Source organism: Taeniopygia guttata, chromosome 5 (assembly GCF_048771995.1).
Source record: "Taeniopygia guttata chromosome 5, bTaeGut7.mat, whole genome shotgun sequence".
NCBI classification, from domain to species: domain Eukaryota; kingdom Metazoa; phylum Chordata; class Aves; order Passeriformes; family Estrildidae; genus Taeniopygia; species Taeniopygia guttata.
Genome location: NC_133030.1, coordinates 39,445,628 through 39,463,368, shown reverse-complemented (window position 1 = coordinate 39,463,368; position 17,741 = coordinate 39,445,628). Strand labels below are relative to the sequence as shown.

The 17,741-nt window shown below is 36.3% G+C and overlaps 1 protein-coding gene across 11 annotated transcripts in view; it reads right to left on the bottom strand.

Moving 5' to 3' along the window:
* NPAS3 (neuronal PAS domain protein 3) overlaps nucleotides 1-17,741 on the bottom strand; it is a 592,726-nt gene that overhangs the window by 22,160 nt on the left and 552,825 nt on the right. For all 11 annotated transcript variants that reach the window (XM_032748493.3, XM_072930745.1, XM_041716413.2 and 8 more), the window contains 2 exons: nucleotides 8,763-8,956; nucleotides 3,985-4,091 (listed from right to left, as the gene is read on the bottom strand). In XM_032748493.3, the coding sequence (XP_032604384.1) occupies nucleotides 3,985-4,091; nucleotides 8,763-8,956 (301 nt within the window). The remainder of the gene's footprint in view (nucleotides 1-3,984; nucleotides 4,092-8,762; nucleotides 8,957-17,741) is intronic.

Sequence of the window (17,741 nt, the reverse complement as noted above, 5' to 3'; positions counted from 1 at the left end):
CTCCTGAAACCATGAACCATTTTAAAACAGGAAAGAGCTTAATAAGGTAGAATTATAACAACAAAAAATTGGCTGAGAGATTTGTGAAAGAGCATGATCATTCAAAGTTTGAATGAAACAGAAGAGAAGCAATTGCCATAAACTTTTTCTGTTTGGAAAAAAATTATGCTATCGTGCCATATATTATGGTGTTGCTATAAATGCAGGCAGAGTATGAATGTTGTTTTATTAATTCAAAAGGGATTCAAGGCATAACTAACACAAATCTCTTAATAGAAATTTTACACCTAGTGGAATTTTTGCTATTTACTTGACTGAGCTCAGAATTTTAGTCCATAAAAAAATTGCTTTTTTAAGGCATAACCCCCATGTCCATTGAAGCCAATCAAAGCTTTTCCAGTGACCATAAATGACCTTTCATTAGGGCAGTAGCTCCTTCACAAAAGCCCATTGTCACTGCTATAGCCTTGCAGACCTTCTTCACAATTATACTTGTTATGGTTGCATTCCTGAAACTGCTTTTGTCTTCTTTTATCTGAGATAGAGCTAACAAGGCCTGCTTTTCTAAGTTTCTAATGGGCTGCTATGATCTGAAGTAATCAACAACCCTCTTCATTTTTTTTTTTTTTATGATTTTGTGCAAGGTTTTCTTTTTTGCTTGTTTTTCTCTTTGATATCTTTGAATATTTTGGATGAGAAAGCAGGATGTAATGGTCTTACTGTTTCCTTATGATATGTTGTCAGTAAATAGGCAGAATAGCAGTTTTACTTGTGTTTCTTTTAAACAAGAAATCTACAATTGCAATTCGTATTTCTTCTTGTTTTAATAATTGAAAATTATTTTCTCTTCTGTAAAAATAAACCAAGATTTTTGGTTGCATTCTCCATCAAACACAATCTTTTCAGTTTGTTACTTTCTCAAGTCCTGCTTTGTTTATTGCACAAATCTGCTTTTTTTTTTTTTTTTTTTTTTTTTTTTTTTTTTTTTTTTTCCATTGTGATCTCAAGCAGTTATTTCCTATGTTGTACTGGCAAATATCTTGCGCTCTCTGTTTTGGGGAACCAGTTCTGCTGGGTTCCACCTTCCACAGCCACTGTGCACCAGTTCATGAATTTTAGGTCTAATTCTAGCTTTACTAAACCAGAAAGATTTTCTCTTTCTTGTTTGGCTTAAATTTGATTTTTTAGGATTGGCAAGTTGCTATGAAGTATTTTGGGGTTCTACAATTTTTTTTCTCTTGGTTTCTATACAATTTTTATTGTCAAATGCTAGAATTCAAACATCTCTCTGGGCAAAGACACTTTGGCTTCTGCAGAACTTATAGTTGCCAGATGTACTTCCCCAGTTATTCTCAAGACTAATTTGAAGGCCTTTCATAAAGAGCATGAGTTTAAACATGAAAAGACAAATGCAAAGTCCTGTATCTGGGATGGACACATTCCCTGCTATGTTACAGGCTTGGGACTGGCTGCCTGGGTTGCTGCCTTGTGAAAAGGGACCTGGGGATCCTGCTGCACACTACGCATGAATCAGCAGGGCTGTACTAAAAAGTGTACAGCCAGCAGAGCACAGAAAGTCATTATTCCCCTTCACTCATCACTCATTCAATTGCAACTGGAATATAATTTTAGGCTCTGACCATCGGAAATATATAGATAAACTTCAGTGAGCTCAGAAGAGGTCTGTCAAGGCACCCAGGGGCTGGTGTACTTGCTCTGTGAGGAAAGGCTGTGGAACTAGACTTGTTTAGCCTGAAGATGAGGTGACTTCAGGGGAACCTTGCAGCATATCTGCAAGCAGGATACTGCAAAGATGGAGCCATGAGCTGCACCATCAAAACAGGGAAATTCTAACTGGATAGGAGGGAAAAAAAACACCCCAAAATTACAGTGATGATAACTGACATTTATTAAGCTAATTGGAACAGATGACTCAGAGAAATTGTAGAGAATCTGAAGTTTTTCAACATCAACTAGACAAAGTGCTAAAAAATTTGTTTTGAATTAGTACTGATCCGGTTTTGAGTATTAGGTGGAACTAGATGATATCCCAGAGTTCCTTCCTCCAACCTAAATGATTCTACGAGCATCTTGTTCCTATAAGGCAAGAAAACAAACATGCATAAAAGATGTAACCAGCCCTGTCTATTGAAAAAACCAACTAGCCTAGCAAGAATAATATGCTATAGCCACGCAGCCAAGTTTGTAAGCCCTGCTATGCTGGATGTTGAAAGTAAGAGAAAACCCTGTGTTTGTAAAGTTTGCTGAACTGGACATATGGTGAGAGCAGGAATACAGTAAGTTGAAGTGATTTTCTTGAAGTCATTCTTGTCTTCAGGGTCTCCTGAGTTCTAGTCCAGTGCTTAAATACTTAACCACACTGCACTCATACTCTCTGCATAGATCTTGAATTTTTCTGAAGATTAATGTTTCATAAATGATATCCTATTTGAGAGAGAAGTGGTTATTCAGAAGATTAAGGTCTTTTTCAAATGGGATGTTCATCTATGCCAGGTGGTAAGGTAAATCTGAGTCATAGATATCTTTTATTTCCTTGGCCAGAGAGTGCAGTGAAAGTGCAACTTGTCAGTTTTGACTTCCAGTTACAAGAGCACCAAGAATTTGAGTTTCTGAATTTGATCCTTCATTTCTCAGCAACTGACATATTCTCCTGGATACCAAGTGCTTAAAATTTAAATAACACAATATTATTTTGTTTATCCCTTTGGATAGTTGATTTTTTTTTTTTTTTCTGCAGAAATATATCTAGCTTGATTTTATGCCAAGCACATTTTACATTCTAGAAACTTCTGAAATCTTTACACAGCCTAATGCTGCTGTTAGCTGCCATATGTTGTTATAGAAGCTGTCCCTATTCTCCTGCTTTCCGGTCAGAGTTAAACTCCTATCTTCCCTTGCAAGATAATGCAAGGTAATTTGGGATGGAACATTTTTTCTGCCTTCTAGTGCAGTCATATGGTTTTGTAAAATCTAATTAAGTGTGGCTGCATTTGGGCTGCTGCCCTTTTATTAGGAAATGTTAGCAGGACATGATACAGGGGGAGCAGAGTTACTCAAATCTGTGACTCTGAATTTAAGAAGCAGTTTGCAGTTCATCTTCTGCATTAAGAAAAACAACAAAGTCAATCATAAATTCAGTCAGTCACTGAAACTTCCAAAGAATTATCTGGCTTCACTGCAGGCACAGATAAATTAGAGATTATGGGCATAAGTCTTTTTTCGCACAAGGGTAAATCAGGAGCTCCATCACTGAAGTCAACAGATCTCAACAAGAAAAGAATTAGGCCCTATGGCTTTTAGTAAAAGGAATACAAAGAGTTTAATTACAAGGAATCATGCTGAACCTCCCTTCCCCCATACACAGACACTGCACATGTTCTCTGGTTTGTCTCTTGCAACATTTTTGTACTTCTGTTTTCCTTATCCTAATCAGATGCTATCAGTGTGCATATAACAGGGACTTAGATGTTATAAGGATGGGGCCATTTAGATATTAACACATGGGGTGGTTAAAGCACTGGTCGAGCTGTAGCTCAGTTCTGTATGAAAAAACCTGGTGAAATCCCAATTATACTGCAGTTTATTGTGATTCATGTTATGATTCAGAAAAACCCAAAATTCTCACAGGAGGAGTTCCTATTCTGTACCAGGGAGGGAGTTTCTCATGTAAGCAATACCTCTTTAAGGATTAAAATAATGCATAGCACATGTAAATTAACAGCTGCTGGAAATTCAAGTAATAAAAATATAATGTTTATTTCCACATATTTAAATGGTCTTATATGTCTATAAAAAGACTTGAAAATAAATCACACAAAGAATTACATTTAAACCATCCTCTATGAAAACCTCTAAAAAAAAAAGTGGGTGTAAGATGAAGATCCCAGTTGTGGAGCATAAATAATAGTTTAGGAGCAATCAGTTGTTGTACCAGGTTATTTTGACAAAACTGGAAGTACTTACAGTCTAAGTGACTATGTCTAATGCCTTCCACATCTTCAGCATGAATGAAGTGGTAACACCTCTTTCCTACAATATCTACAGGGGTCAGATCCATGTAATCACTAATCCTAAAAAGGAAAAAGAACATACAGCCTATAATTCAAGAAAGAAAAGAACAAAAGAATTGTCAAATGACTCAGAAAGTTAAATCTGCTAAAAAGTTTTTCAGCATTATATAATTTGAATGGAATATCTGTACAAATGAGACAAGGCCTTAGAGGAAAAAAAAAAATTAAAGAAACATGGAAATTATTTTATCTATTTAACTAAGTGGAAAATTAAATTCTAGTACATATTCTCCATGTAGCATAACACCAGGACAATATAATTCCATGAAATTGTAAAGCATTAGTGACAATCCAAAATCCTCATTAAAAGACTAAGATGATTCAAGGTTACATAATAAAGTAGAAACATGTTATGTTTATACCAAATGATTAGAGACACATTTCATTTCAACAGATTGGTCTTCTATTGGGTATATTCATGAAAAAGCTCTTCAACCATTTCTTGGCACCAAGTCCAAACTCATATTTCAATGGATATAATTTAAATGCTGAGACACACAGATGCCTCAGGGTGTTATCTTCTTTAGTCTAATTCATTTGGGAGCTCAGCTTTCACTCTGGGCCCTTTCAACTGGGACTTTGTTGTTTATTGCACATAGAAACTTTAAAATCTATTCTGCAGACCTTTGTGTGCGTGTGTCTGTGTACTTGAGTCTGCGTGCCTGTGTAAATTTGTATCATGGAGAGTCAAGGTGTCAACGTCCTTAAACACAGTACAGAAATTAAAAAGAAAATTAGAAAATGTCCTGCTTACGTAAGCATTTGAAACTATGTCTGTTGTCTAGATATAGAATATTTTTTTTAGAATATTATTTTATATTAGTCTTCAATTATTGTGGTACATTCTATGATAAGATCAGAGAGAGGAAATCCCACCCTGCTGGCCTAGTAGAAAGGGGCAGGCCACTCTAGGCAGACCACTATCCTGTGGTCCTGTAAAACATATGCATAGGCTTGTGTTGGAGCAGATCAATGGTTCCACTGACTTACAGGACTGTTAACATGATTGAAATTTAAAGGTAGGCATATGGTACAGTGTTTTGCTGAATTTGCTGAAATCGTGCACACATTTGTAGGCTTGAGCTTTGCTACACAAGACTGCTTCTGCATATCTGAAGGATTTACTGACAACCACTGTCATGACCAACAAGCCAAACCTTTGCCATGTGCTTATTTCTTTTTGGGCACATATTAGCAGATGTGGTATCACAGTCCACATTAAACTGGCTATTTTCTCTCTCCAAATGGTCTTCAATCCTTAACAGTTGATTCTGAAAACACACAGACTGATCATGCACTCTAGCAGCAGCCTCTCATTTTGCTTTTAGTTATTTATCACTGTCAGAGGTGATTTATCCTTTGCAGGTGCTTTTCTCACTCCACTGACTAATAAAGAAATCCCAGATTATTTCAGATGGTGAATCTTAGATGACACAAATCCTACATTAACAAAATAGACCCAGTTTAATGTACCACATTTTAGGCCACAAAATTTTACGCCCGTATTTTACACTCAAAGAAAAATATTAATTTTTAGAAACAGCCAGTATAATATCTAACAATTTTTTTTTCTCAGAGGGAAGCTAATGTCTGGCTAGTTTGTGCACTGAGTCCAGGATTATGAAGGAGATCTCTTCATTCCAAGGAAAGTAACAAGATGCACCCAAAGAATTGAGTAATGTCATTCCTGCTCACTGCTGTTTCAAGCAGGCAACCACTTGGAAAAGTAAGAGTACTATTGATCTCACCCCTGCTGATCCAATGGTCCACTGTGAGCATTCATTTCAGTTAAGTGGCATGGCTTCTGCTCCATACTCCCTGCAGCTGCCAGTAACTCCCCATTGCTCCATAAATAGTGCTTACAGCTTGCCCAGCATGGATCCATTTTTCTCTGTTTTCATCAATGTTGTGCTTGCTTTACTGTGGCACCACAAAGAATTTCGTAGCTGCCCGCAAGTGCCAGAAGTCAAGCTCATATATTCAGGGTGGGATACTTATCTCCTTTTCTATAATCCCAGAAGAGAGATCCCAATGTCCCTGACTCAGAGAACAGCCTTGGCAAACACCCAGATAATTAATCTGACAGCTTCAATCAGCTGTTCTGTTAATTCCTTCCCCTCCTGTGGTTTTTTTTTTTGTTGTTGTTGGGTTTTTTGTTTGTTTTTTGTTAGTTTCATTTTTACAGTCATATTCGGCACTGTAGCTGTTATGAAATCCAAGTTATTTCAGTTTTATTTCATTTTCCATGAGTGGAAATCCTGCTGCATCAGTGAGATCACATTCACCTCCAGCACTGGGAGAAGTATTTCTACTAGTTGAAACTACTTTTATAAAATATTTTTAACAGATTTTTAACAAAGACACAGAGGCTTAAAGTCGCCTTATTGTAGCATACATTCAAGTACCACTATATGCATTCTGCATTACCATGAGATAAATTCATAACAAACAAGAAAAAGTTGGTTTATAATTTTGCCTTCAGCTTAAAAATTGAAAAAAAAAAATTAATTCAACACTTTCTTGCTGTCTTACCATAGTTTACGAAGTTTTATCAGCACTTCCTACGCGACTACCAATCAGTGCACCTCACCTGATGAATTTTACAGTTTTCAGTGATATCTTTCTGGGGCATTTGAAAGTTTTATTGCTACATGAATATAAAGGGAAGGTTTGAGAAAAATGTTTAATTAAAAAAACCCCATGTATACAATTTAGGGCTCATAAAAATGCCAAACTCACAGCAGAGAAAGCATAAATCTTCCTAATTTGGCCTAAAAGTTCATATAATTCTTGACCTGATGGAAGAGTTCATTTTTCACATCTATTTGATTCCTGGCTTTTTTAATGGAGGTTGCCAATAAAGGCAGCAGTAAGTGCAGGTGATTTTGTTAAAAGGGAATTTGTTCATTAGGAACTGGATAGATACCAGCAACTGACTTCACAGAGGCCTTTGAAAATCTCTGCAGTGATAGCAGCTTTCCATTACTACCTAGCTAGGTCACAGTGAAATCAGAGACTTAGGGAAAAGTTTTGTTCTAGATCCTATTCCTAACACCCAGAGCTCTTCTGCCAGCTACCAGATTATACAGCATCTGGATACTCACTGGGTAGAGCCCCACGCAAAAAGCCCAAGCTTTAATGCCATTGTCCACTTTTTCTGTGACCTTGTGCAAGCTTAAAAATAAGAATAATATATTCACTTTTAGAAAACGTTTTGGAAGTGTAGATGAAGTTTCTAATAGTCAAGTAATATTATTTTAAAAAGTATTGCAGCAGTGCAGCAATATGGCAGCAAAGACGACCTCATAATTGAAATCCAAGATTATTTTAGGTTGTTTAAGATCCTGATTCAACAAAACAGTTGTTTATCCTTTTTAATAAAAGTTTATATCGATGTGCTATCCTGATCACAGGTATTCTACTATAATTGAGCAATTATGATTTCTCATATCAGAGAGCTTCCACTCAATTTATAATATGCCATCATTGCTGTCATAAGAAAAGCTTGCAGTAGTCACCGTGTTTCTTCTACTTTTTGATGATGTCCTCTTCACAAAATTTATTTTGGCTGTGTTCCTTCTTCCTTTCCAGCCTTTTCCCCATACCTCAGACTTCATCAATGGACCCAAACGTATTACATGTAATTTCCTTCTCAGATATTTTCACTCTGCTGTAAATACCTATTCCCTGGATTATATTTTGATTTTTCAAAAATATAATCCAGGGAATCTGGGGTGTTAATGGTCTCGATCACCCCTCTGCTTTCCAGGCCCACCCACAGCCCAGGCTGCCATGGCAGCCCCTGTCAGTGCCCTGCTCCCACAGCCCTGCCTGGCCTGACCCAGCCCACCCCACTGCCTGTCCTCGGGAGATGCCCAGTGCAGGGGCTGGAGCTGCCCTGCACCCCCCGGCTGTCCAGCTCCCCTCTGGGGTCGGGATGGGCCCTGGCTGCCATGTCCTGCCCTCACAGGTCACCACGCAGAGCCCCAGTGCCACGGGCACCCAGCCCCCAGGGAGTAGGACTGAATTTAAATACTCTCTTTCACCTTCCCAGATCACTCAGCACTATCACACAGAACACAGCCCCCCCAACCAGCTCCTCATCACCTGTTCCCACTTCACTGCTGTCTGTCCCAGTATGCCCTTAACCAATTTTATTCTACAGTTTTCCCACCTCTAACTGCAACAGATCCCACCTCTCTAGCCTACTATCTAGGCCATCTGTGCTTCTGTTCCATTAAACACTGAGCATGATAGCTGTAATCTGCAAATTAGTTCAAAAATGGAAAACTTTAAAACTTCCTACAGAAAAACTTGTGGAGGAGCATAAGGACAGGCATGCAGGTCAGACCAACGTCTGTCTAGTCCCAAATCTTGCCTGTGAGAGGGACGGTGAACGATTGTTAAAAGCAGAGAAAGCTTAGAGGAATATTTCCTGGGGTATCTTGCCCTGTTCCAGAAGACATCCTGCAAATTACAGTTTTAAATTTACCTTTATCTTCTAAGCATGTAATAAAAATGAAGGTAGCGATGATGAGAGTGAATTCAGTGCTCTCCTACAACACCAGGATGACATTGCAAGAGTCAAAAATTTCAAAATTTCTTGCTGAGCCCATGGAACAAAGAATACATGCAACTAAAACAAAGAAGTAAAGGATCTAAAGGCCATACCTATTTTCACAGTAAATGATATTGAGGTCCATATTCACACGAGTGACAAACATATGGCAGTCAATCCTGACTTCATTAATTGTAGGAGGTGGCAAAGCATGAGCAACGACAACAAGTCCCATGATTTGGCTGGGCACTGTCCGCCCGTGTGACAGGGATACTCTCAGACGTAACCGGCCTGTTATATGAATCACCTGGAAAATAAAAACAATAAAAAATACCAGTGAATTCTGAATGGCTCTGTGACATCAGTTTATTTTAAAGGATAGCTTTACTGTTCCCTACAGACCACTTAACACTGCCTAAAATTGTACTAAGTAACTGCCAGTATCATTGCTAAGCTTATTAATATTGGCTGTCAACAAGCCCTATGTGTCCTCATGGCAAAAAGAACATAAGAGGCAAACACTCCACATTCATCAAATAAAAACCTAAGAACTGCTGTGGTGTTGATTTTTGCTGTGGTGGCTGTTAGACAAAGAAGGAACAGCCACCACAGAAGTAGAAATTCCACAAAAGAGAGAGTGGGATAAAACTGAAATAATGAAGCTGGAAATTAATAAAGTAACCACTTTATAATATTAGGAAATTGAATGTGGCAGAAGAAAGATCAGCACTTTTGAAACATAATGGATTTAACTGAGTTGGTTGTCACCTACACCACGGAAACACTGCCTTGAATTTCTTCTGGCAAATTGAGAAGCAACAGCCTACAGGTGCTCTATGAGCTCAGGCGCAGGATGGTCTTTCTGCATCCACAGTAAAACATTTAAAGAGTTGGTATACATGTAAGGCCTTTGCCTAGTGCACTAGGCATGTATGGAAAGCACTGGGGGTGGTGGTTTTCTTCCATATGCACAATATAGATAATACCAGAAGATGCTCAGATCCAATAGCATCCATAAGAACTGTATCCCCTTTCTAGGTTCCCTGAAATAGAGTAAACTGAAACTCTGGGAAAAGAATAATTTACTACTTCCAGTTTCACTCCTTCAGGAGTGTATAAATAAATATTTATAATAATAAATATTATATTTATTTAAATAAATATATATATTTAAATAAATAAATTATACACTCCTTCAGTAGTGTATAAATAAAGGGGTTGTTTTATCCAGTAAAATAATATAAATAGAGCATATTGAAATGAAAATGCAAATTACAGTTCCTGTACTCATGGATAAGAGAGGCACAAGAATTGCCAGTTGTAGGCTGTCACAGATTTTCATCCTCAGAATGTGGTACAACATCAACATTAAGAGAACTGGCAGGAGAAACTTCCATTAGAGAACTGGCATTAAGAGAAACTTCCAAGAGATGAGGGTCCCTTTCTCTGTCATTCTAGACTCCCTACCCAGAGAAGTTGGTAAATTCCTGGGTCACAGGAGGAGATGACAAAAATGGGGTAAAAAGTGCACTGATACTCCTTTCACAAAGACAGAAGACAAACCCTTTACTTCTGATCTGAGATTGATAATAGAAAGTGAGAAGAAAATTTGTCATTTTTAAGACCGCAAATCACAAAGTGCATCCAAATTCAGATTCAATTTGTGCTAATAGATCTATGACATAAGACTTGAAATTTGTTTCTTTTTTTTGACCTAATCATTGAAACATATCCTTTCACAACTATTACAAAATTTGAGCCTAGCCAGTGTGGTGAATCTGAATGAGGAAAGTGATTAGCTGCTGTGCATGGCAATTTCAGTTACAGGTTTCTGACCACCCATGTTTAAAGTAACTGTTGCCTAAACTCACACTTAATGCACCTTTCAAGGGCAAACTATTCTATGAATATTTGAAAAAGTTCCTAAAGGCAAAGATGCAAAAACAGTATTTCAAACCCACTTTAATTATTTATTTTTCTTAAAACCTCATTAGCTAATGAAGAAATAGCTAAAAGAAATAGGATTAACTTCACAGGAGGGGCAGTAATAGTATATTTTGCTCCTTCAAGCTAGGCTTACATATACATCTGCTTTTTATCATTATCTGTCTCTTTTTATCATGCAGTTTCAGCTTACTGCAAAACTCAAATCTGTAAATGCTTGGAAAAATGCTGATGGATAACTGGTAAAAATGTGAAAATTTATCTCATCCTGAATGTGCTATGCAAAAGTATCATTTTTCTGTTGTTTTTTTCGTAAAAGTCCTTATGCTAGTGTGTTTGAAGTTGGCACGAACACTTCAGGGAATTTTTAAGCTATATTATATATATATATCTTTGTATTTTTCTAAACCTTTATGTCATTTGCAGCTAAATATCAAAATTATTTGTTTTTGAACAACTCTTTATTCAGGCAGTACCTCACTTTTTTCCTGATTCTTCATCTGAAATACACTTCAGATGTAGTGTTGCCCAAGAGACAGTTCCAAACCTGCTATGTTAACCATATGTTAACATTGTTGAATTTCAAGATAATTTGCTTCCAGATTCAAATTATTTAGCATGCTCCTAATTCCACCATGGATCAAAACATATTCTGAATTCCTATGTGAAGTAAAATTTTAGGGGTCAGCACTCAACTGCATTCTAATTCTGTACACTGGGAAATGTACAGCAAACTACCCATCAGTTCCAGTGCCTGTGTGCCTCTAAAGTAACTGTATTTCCATGCCTGAAACCCCTTTCTAGGACAACATTAGTCAAATGCACCAAGTGGGAAAATCTAATTGGTAGTAAAAAACAATTCTAATGGTCATGACCTTGTCTATATTGTGAGTATTGCCACTTTTAGCACTGGTTCATTTGAACTGGGATTAGGGGTGATTGGAATTATAGGGTCAATTATCTCCCGTAGCTAAAATTAATCTCTTTATAATTCAATCCCACAGCACTAGTCTATCATATCCTAAAGCAGTATTATGACTTTAATGAAGCTAAATTGCAACAATAAACTGTTTTATGAAGGACAATACTTGGCTCCAGATGTAAATATAAAATAAGAATTTGCTAGGAATTTACTGAAAAGAAAAAGTAAACTCAGCTCTTCTGTGCAGTTTCCTTTATAAATGATTCCTTTTGAAAACTTTGTCCTAATCAATATTTAAACTATCTTCTTTCTATTAATGACATATGAATAGACAGGCACATTTAGATGTCACAGCAAGAGAAGACAGTGATACTGTGTTCTGTTACAAAAAGGTGGGTGAATGCTATACTCCTGATCACAGGATCATCAGAAACTTTTTATGTCAAGAACTGTACAGATTTCCCCATCATTTCTTCATCTACATTCTAAATTAAATTAATAAAAAGACTTTTTTTTTATATTGCTGGGAGCTGGACCGGGTTAACTGTCCAGAGACTACTTTGCTTACAAACTGTTTATTAGTAGGTGTAACTGTGATTCTATGATTCACACTATAGAAGCCCAGGGAAATCTTATGGTTGAAATAAATAATGCGACCCGATCAAGACCAGAATTTTGCTTAGGCTATTCTGATCTATATTATTGCTTGTAGTATAACCTTGGATAGGCAGGTGGGTGAAGAAAAAACATTTTGCAAAACCAAAACTTTTAACACTGAGAAATGAAAATAACACATATACTGTAAAAACGTAATGCTGAAGCAAAACAAATACTGTAAAAATCTTCTGTACTGCTTAACTGCTTTGTTTAAAACAAAAAATCTAAATCAACTTTGCCTAGCACTCCAATATTGGAAAAAAATTATTTGGCTTTTATTTTTAGCTGATTAGAAAACGGATTTGCAAAATATTGTAAGCACATGTAAACACATGAGTTTATGAGTGTGGGAGTGTTAACAAGCCACATTGGTTGGACAAATATATATTTCTTTTCCCTGCCATATGCTCTCTTTAGTCATCTGTTAGTGATATGCACTTAGATGTGCTCTACTAATGTCTACTCATTATAAACAAGTGCATCACAAAGACCTTGATAAAACCTTCCCTCTGTCAATACTTAAGGAAAGTAAAACTCAGGAACTGAAAACCACATCTGGAACCCTGGAACCTGCTCATCATCCTTTAAAGCTAAATCCCACCTCTGAAGATGGAAATACTTTCTTTGTCAAAAGATATCTTTAAATATTGCATCCATCTTGTCACATATATGTGATGTCAGAGTAAGGACATGCATTACCAGAGGCTATAAAAACCTGCAAGCATGAAAAATCTGCAAATTTCACCTTTCAAATGTCTCTTCAAAACTTAAACTTCAATTTGAAACAAATTTCTAAACTACTTCTTTTGTTCTCTGTGTAAATGATTATGCCAGTTTATTGTGTGTGTGAAACCACAGCACTGGCAGAAGTTGTCCCTCCAGCTCATTTAGTAAGACATTAAATTTGAAGTCTTAAAATTATTGTGTAGAATAATTTTTTTAGAAAACAATCACATACAAAAACATCCAAATGTATTTAGTGTGTGCACCTAGCTACTTAACTATTTTATAAACAACCCTCACACACATCCCCCTTTACAGAAACAGCTGTTTCTGAAGGATATATATATATATACACACATATACATATATATATACACATGTATATATTTGTTTTGGTCTCTCAAAGATGTTATTTTATACTTCCAAAATCACCACCTAAATCTTTAAAACACAGCCAAATTAAACTGATGAAATTGGCCAAAGAAATATCTTACAAACTATACCCATATTCACTCATTTTCCTTTCAAAGAGTTGTGTGTTCCTTCACTCACTGGTTCATGCATCTCAAAATCTGTATGTGACACCAGTGAGACGAATGTTTTAACACTCTGCATGGTAATGAGTTCCTGCATGGCTTCAGGTGATTTCTAAAGTAAGAGTGAATATTTGGAAGCAGAATTTCCTCTGGACTAAGAGGAAAACAGAGCCCAGTGTCATATTGGGAATTTACACAATGACATCTGAAAGGTTTTCCTTTTCTGACATAAAAATATAACCATGTCTATCAACCTGAACTTCAGTATAGGATTCTTCATGGTGTCTACACACCAACCTTGTCTTGTTATATCAAGTCTGCACCAGAACAAAGAAAAGTAGTACTTAGTGCATCTGTCACTGTTACATTCAGAACCATAGTGGATGAAAATAAAACAAGGCAATAGTCTATGATTCCTGAGAAACAGCTTCGCAGTTGGTCTTGAGTTAGGCAATGAATGCCATGTGAAACCAGTGGTCAGAGTTGTGGTCTTGAGCACCCATTCAAAGAATATGAGTTGGATTTCAAGGAGGCGGAAGATTATTCCTTACACATACATAGTTTCAAGGTCAATAGCCTCTCTCCCATCTAGAAGTGTATTTTAAATCCCTTCAGATACACCTGCAAAAGACAGTCTGAAAATGGAAATGGTATTTACATTTAAACAGCATATTTGGTCTCAGGATGCATTTTATTGCTAAAATGTCAATACTGGTTTTTTGAAGACCTATTAGGCTTTTCCCATCTTTCCTGTTATCACTCCCTCAAATAATAAGATTCAAAAGCTATTCTACTGCTTAAAATAGTCACAAAAAGAATTTAGCTAATCTGAAGGGTTTAAAAAAAGGTATCCTTATGAGACCTCAAACGTATTGGTGCTAAAAGACAAGCATCATGTGAGAAACAACCCAGTGTGGTAGGCTCAGTTCAAAGCACCTACTCAATCCCGAAAATGACCTGAGTAGAATATTTTTGATTGCGTGTGGGGAATGTTGAGATCAGCAGCAAGCACAATAGCCACAGTCACTTTCATTCAAGTACACTACAGGGAATAGATCTCTTCTGTGCTAAAGTTACTGTTTTGAGAACACATGCAACAAACTGCTTGTTCTTCAACCTCAGGATACTGAAGGTTTATTTCCCACTTACCTCTGTTTGCATAAATAAACTAAAGAGAAGGGCATGGGGACAGCTTTCAAACTCTCCAAAAAAGCGTGAAGGTAAAACAAGAACATGAGATTTCCCAAGTCACATTGGCTAGGCTAAGTCTATCTTAAGAATACTCTGTGAGAATAATGGGAGACTGTTATATGATAAACAACTCCTAAAGCTGTAATTAAAAAAACAAACAAACCAAAACAAAAGCATTTTCAAGAATGCACAAATGTTTTTGAAGAGTTATCAAATTTTAACAGACTGGGAAATGAACAGCAGACCAGAGATTCCTCAAGTATTTATGGATCCTTTAGATTAACATTATTAGATCCTAAACTTACGGCTTTTTCATTCTGCTATATGACACACTTACATTTTTTTTAAAATTTGGGGTACTAGATAAGCAGCTCCTCTTCAGTACAGCGTAGCACAGTGTTCTGTGCTGTATATGGGCACATATCTGTCTTTATTGCCATGATGGATCTCACGTTAGAATTCTGAGGTCCAGTCTTGCACTGGTGTACATTGTAGTAGTAGAAGTTGCATGATCAAGTCTGTCCTTTCAAAAGCACATTTGTATTCTAACACATGTTAATTTTCCTGTGTTGTGATTTTTTGTTAATTGCAATGGATTAGCAAGCTGCTTTTCTCTAAAGAAAAGATGTCGTAGAGCTGACACTCCTGAAATCAGCTTTATTATATAAACTCAAGAAATATTGTGTCGCGTTTATAATTATATTTTTTAATTTCAGCACATCATAATTTTTCAGTTATTTTGCTTTTTGTCACTGCAAAGGTTTCCATTTTCATAATAAGCACCTCCAATAAGAACTCTAAACTTTCCACTTTTAAACAGCATCCTTTAAATATATGCAGTATTATTAATTTAAATTATTAGGTTTAATTTTAATACCTTTGAACCTTTAATAGATGTCTTATTAACAACTCTATCAATACTGTATTGCCTTTTCATAATGCAAAACTTAAAAGCATTTGAAGATCAACATTAAAAAAAATAGAAAAAAAGAAACTAAATGAAATCAATACACAGCAACCTGAAAAAGTAGCCATAGAAATTGGGTTTATAACTGAATACTTTTTGAAGTAATTGGCACAAAGACTTTTCTAGTGCAGATTGCTGCAAGAGCGCTCTTGGCAAGAACATCATAAGCACTAGCAAAACTTTAATATGCTCAAACAACCAAATACAAACTGACACCAGGAACCCATGTGTGGCAACAAACAGGAAAAAATAGAGTATCTCAATTTAATACAAACCTACATACAAAAGGATCAATTTTTACAATTCGTGGTTTAGCATACAATACAGCTGTCCTCAGAGTGAATATAGAGTAGCTATACATAAGAAATTAGAATTATCAATTCGGGGGAATTTCTCAAGAGTCCTTTTGATATGTAATACAGCAAATATAATGACTTAGAAACCAGACATCAATGCATTAAATGAGATCAGGTTGAGATCTATTTAGAAAAGACAGGTTTAAGCTGGAAAAAGAATCTCTTTGATATGACCTCCAGAGCAGGCCATTTGCAGAAGGATTCAAGATGAGCAGATTTACCCTTGCATATCTGTTTGCTTCACAGCTGCTTTAAAATATAAACTCTAAAATTTTTAATATTGAGTTACTGCAGAATTAAGTCTATGTAGTAAAAAAGATTAAGAACCTTGGATTTTCTTGCACTTCTTGTAAATGTTATAACGGATTTTGTTGAACTCAGAGGGAAAAATGAAACATAGTTAATTTAAAATTGAGCTAACATAATTAACTTATTTATAAATGATTTCTTATAGAATCTGGCTACTGCTGGTCAAGCTAGAAATCTGAAATGTCTCAGAATTTTCAGTAGTCTGCATCGCTAATTTGTGGTCAATACTTATTTAACCCTGAAACTCAAAAAATCAGCTCACTTTAACAGATTTGCTACTTCAAATCCCTTGGTGTTCAAATACGTTGCATTTTTTTTTTCTTCATGGAGTGTTTGAAGTCCCCTTTAAAAATAATGCCTTGAGGATATTTTTTCCTTAATACTGTTTAAAAAAAGTTGAAAGCATTTAGCTATTGAAGTGTGCAGGGTTCCAGTAAAGGAATAGTTGTCCCTGCCCATGAGCAAACTCTCTTGAAATTCACTATTCCAGAATTCTCTTGTTTTTGCCAGCAGTGAAATTTAAACCTAAAAAAGGACTTTTGTTGCATTGGTTCCAATGCAGTTTATCAGAGTATTGGGAGATGGTGGAAAATGGCTGCATAATTCTGCAACAGAAAGGGTGAAAATGTGGTTCAGAAAAGTTAGTTTCAGTTCTGTATGTCAGGCAACCAAATTTTGTTGCACTAAAAACAACCAAAAATAAGCATACTTCAGATGTAGCTTCTTTATTTCTTTCTTTGCAGGGAGAAATAAAGAGGTTCTTTAATTTTTTTTTTCCTACTGTTTTGTTTGATGTAGTTCTTAGCAGCCCAACAATTACCTTAGGTGATTCTCTGCAAGGACTTGATAAGTGAGAAAGGACTAGATAAAACAAAATATCTGATATTAATGTATTTTCCCACACACAGAGAAAAAGATATAGAAAATGCTGTTGTCTGTAAAGACAGAAATGGATTCCCCAAGTCAACCTTGATTAAGAGAGGAATGTTTATGGCCTGCTCAAGCTCTCCACCTGTGGTTGCAGCCCCAGAGCTCATTCTGAAGTTAATAAAAAAAAAAATTACATTTACTCTGCCTAATTTTGTGGCTAAATGGGTAGAAAGGTCTGATTTCTGCACAGAGTAAAGCAGGGACACACAATGGAGAAGGCTGAGGACTATTATTCAAATGTCTTTAATGCTAAGGTTCCTCTGCTTATGCTAATGGTGTCTGGTGTATGCTCCCACAGCGAAAAGCAATTTTTTTGTTTATTTTAATGCTTGCATGCTTTCCCCTAGCATGGCTCAATTTTTTGCTGGCTGTATACAAGCACACAGGGTCTACCCAAAGATCTTGGACAACAGAATGTGTGGGCTTTCCTGCAGAATACCACAACTGTGACAAAAGCAAAAGTGGAGATAAGGCAAAAAATATTAATTTCCATAATTATTAATATGCTTTCACTTTCCCCACATCAATGACACTTATTGAAAAATTGAAAATCGAAA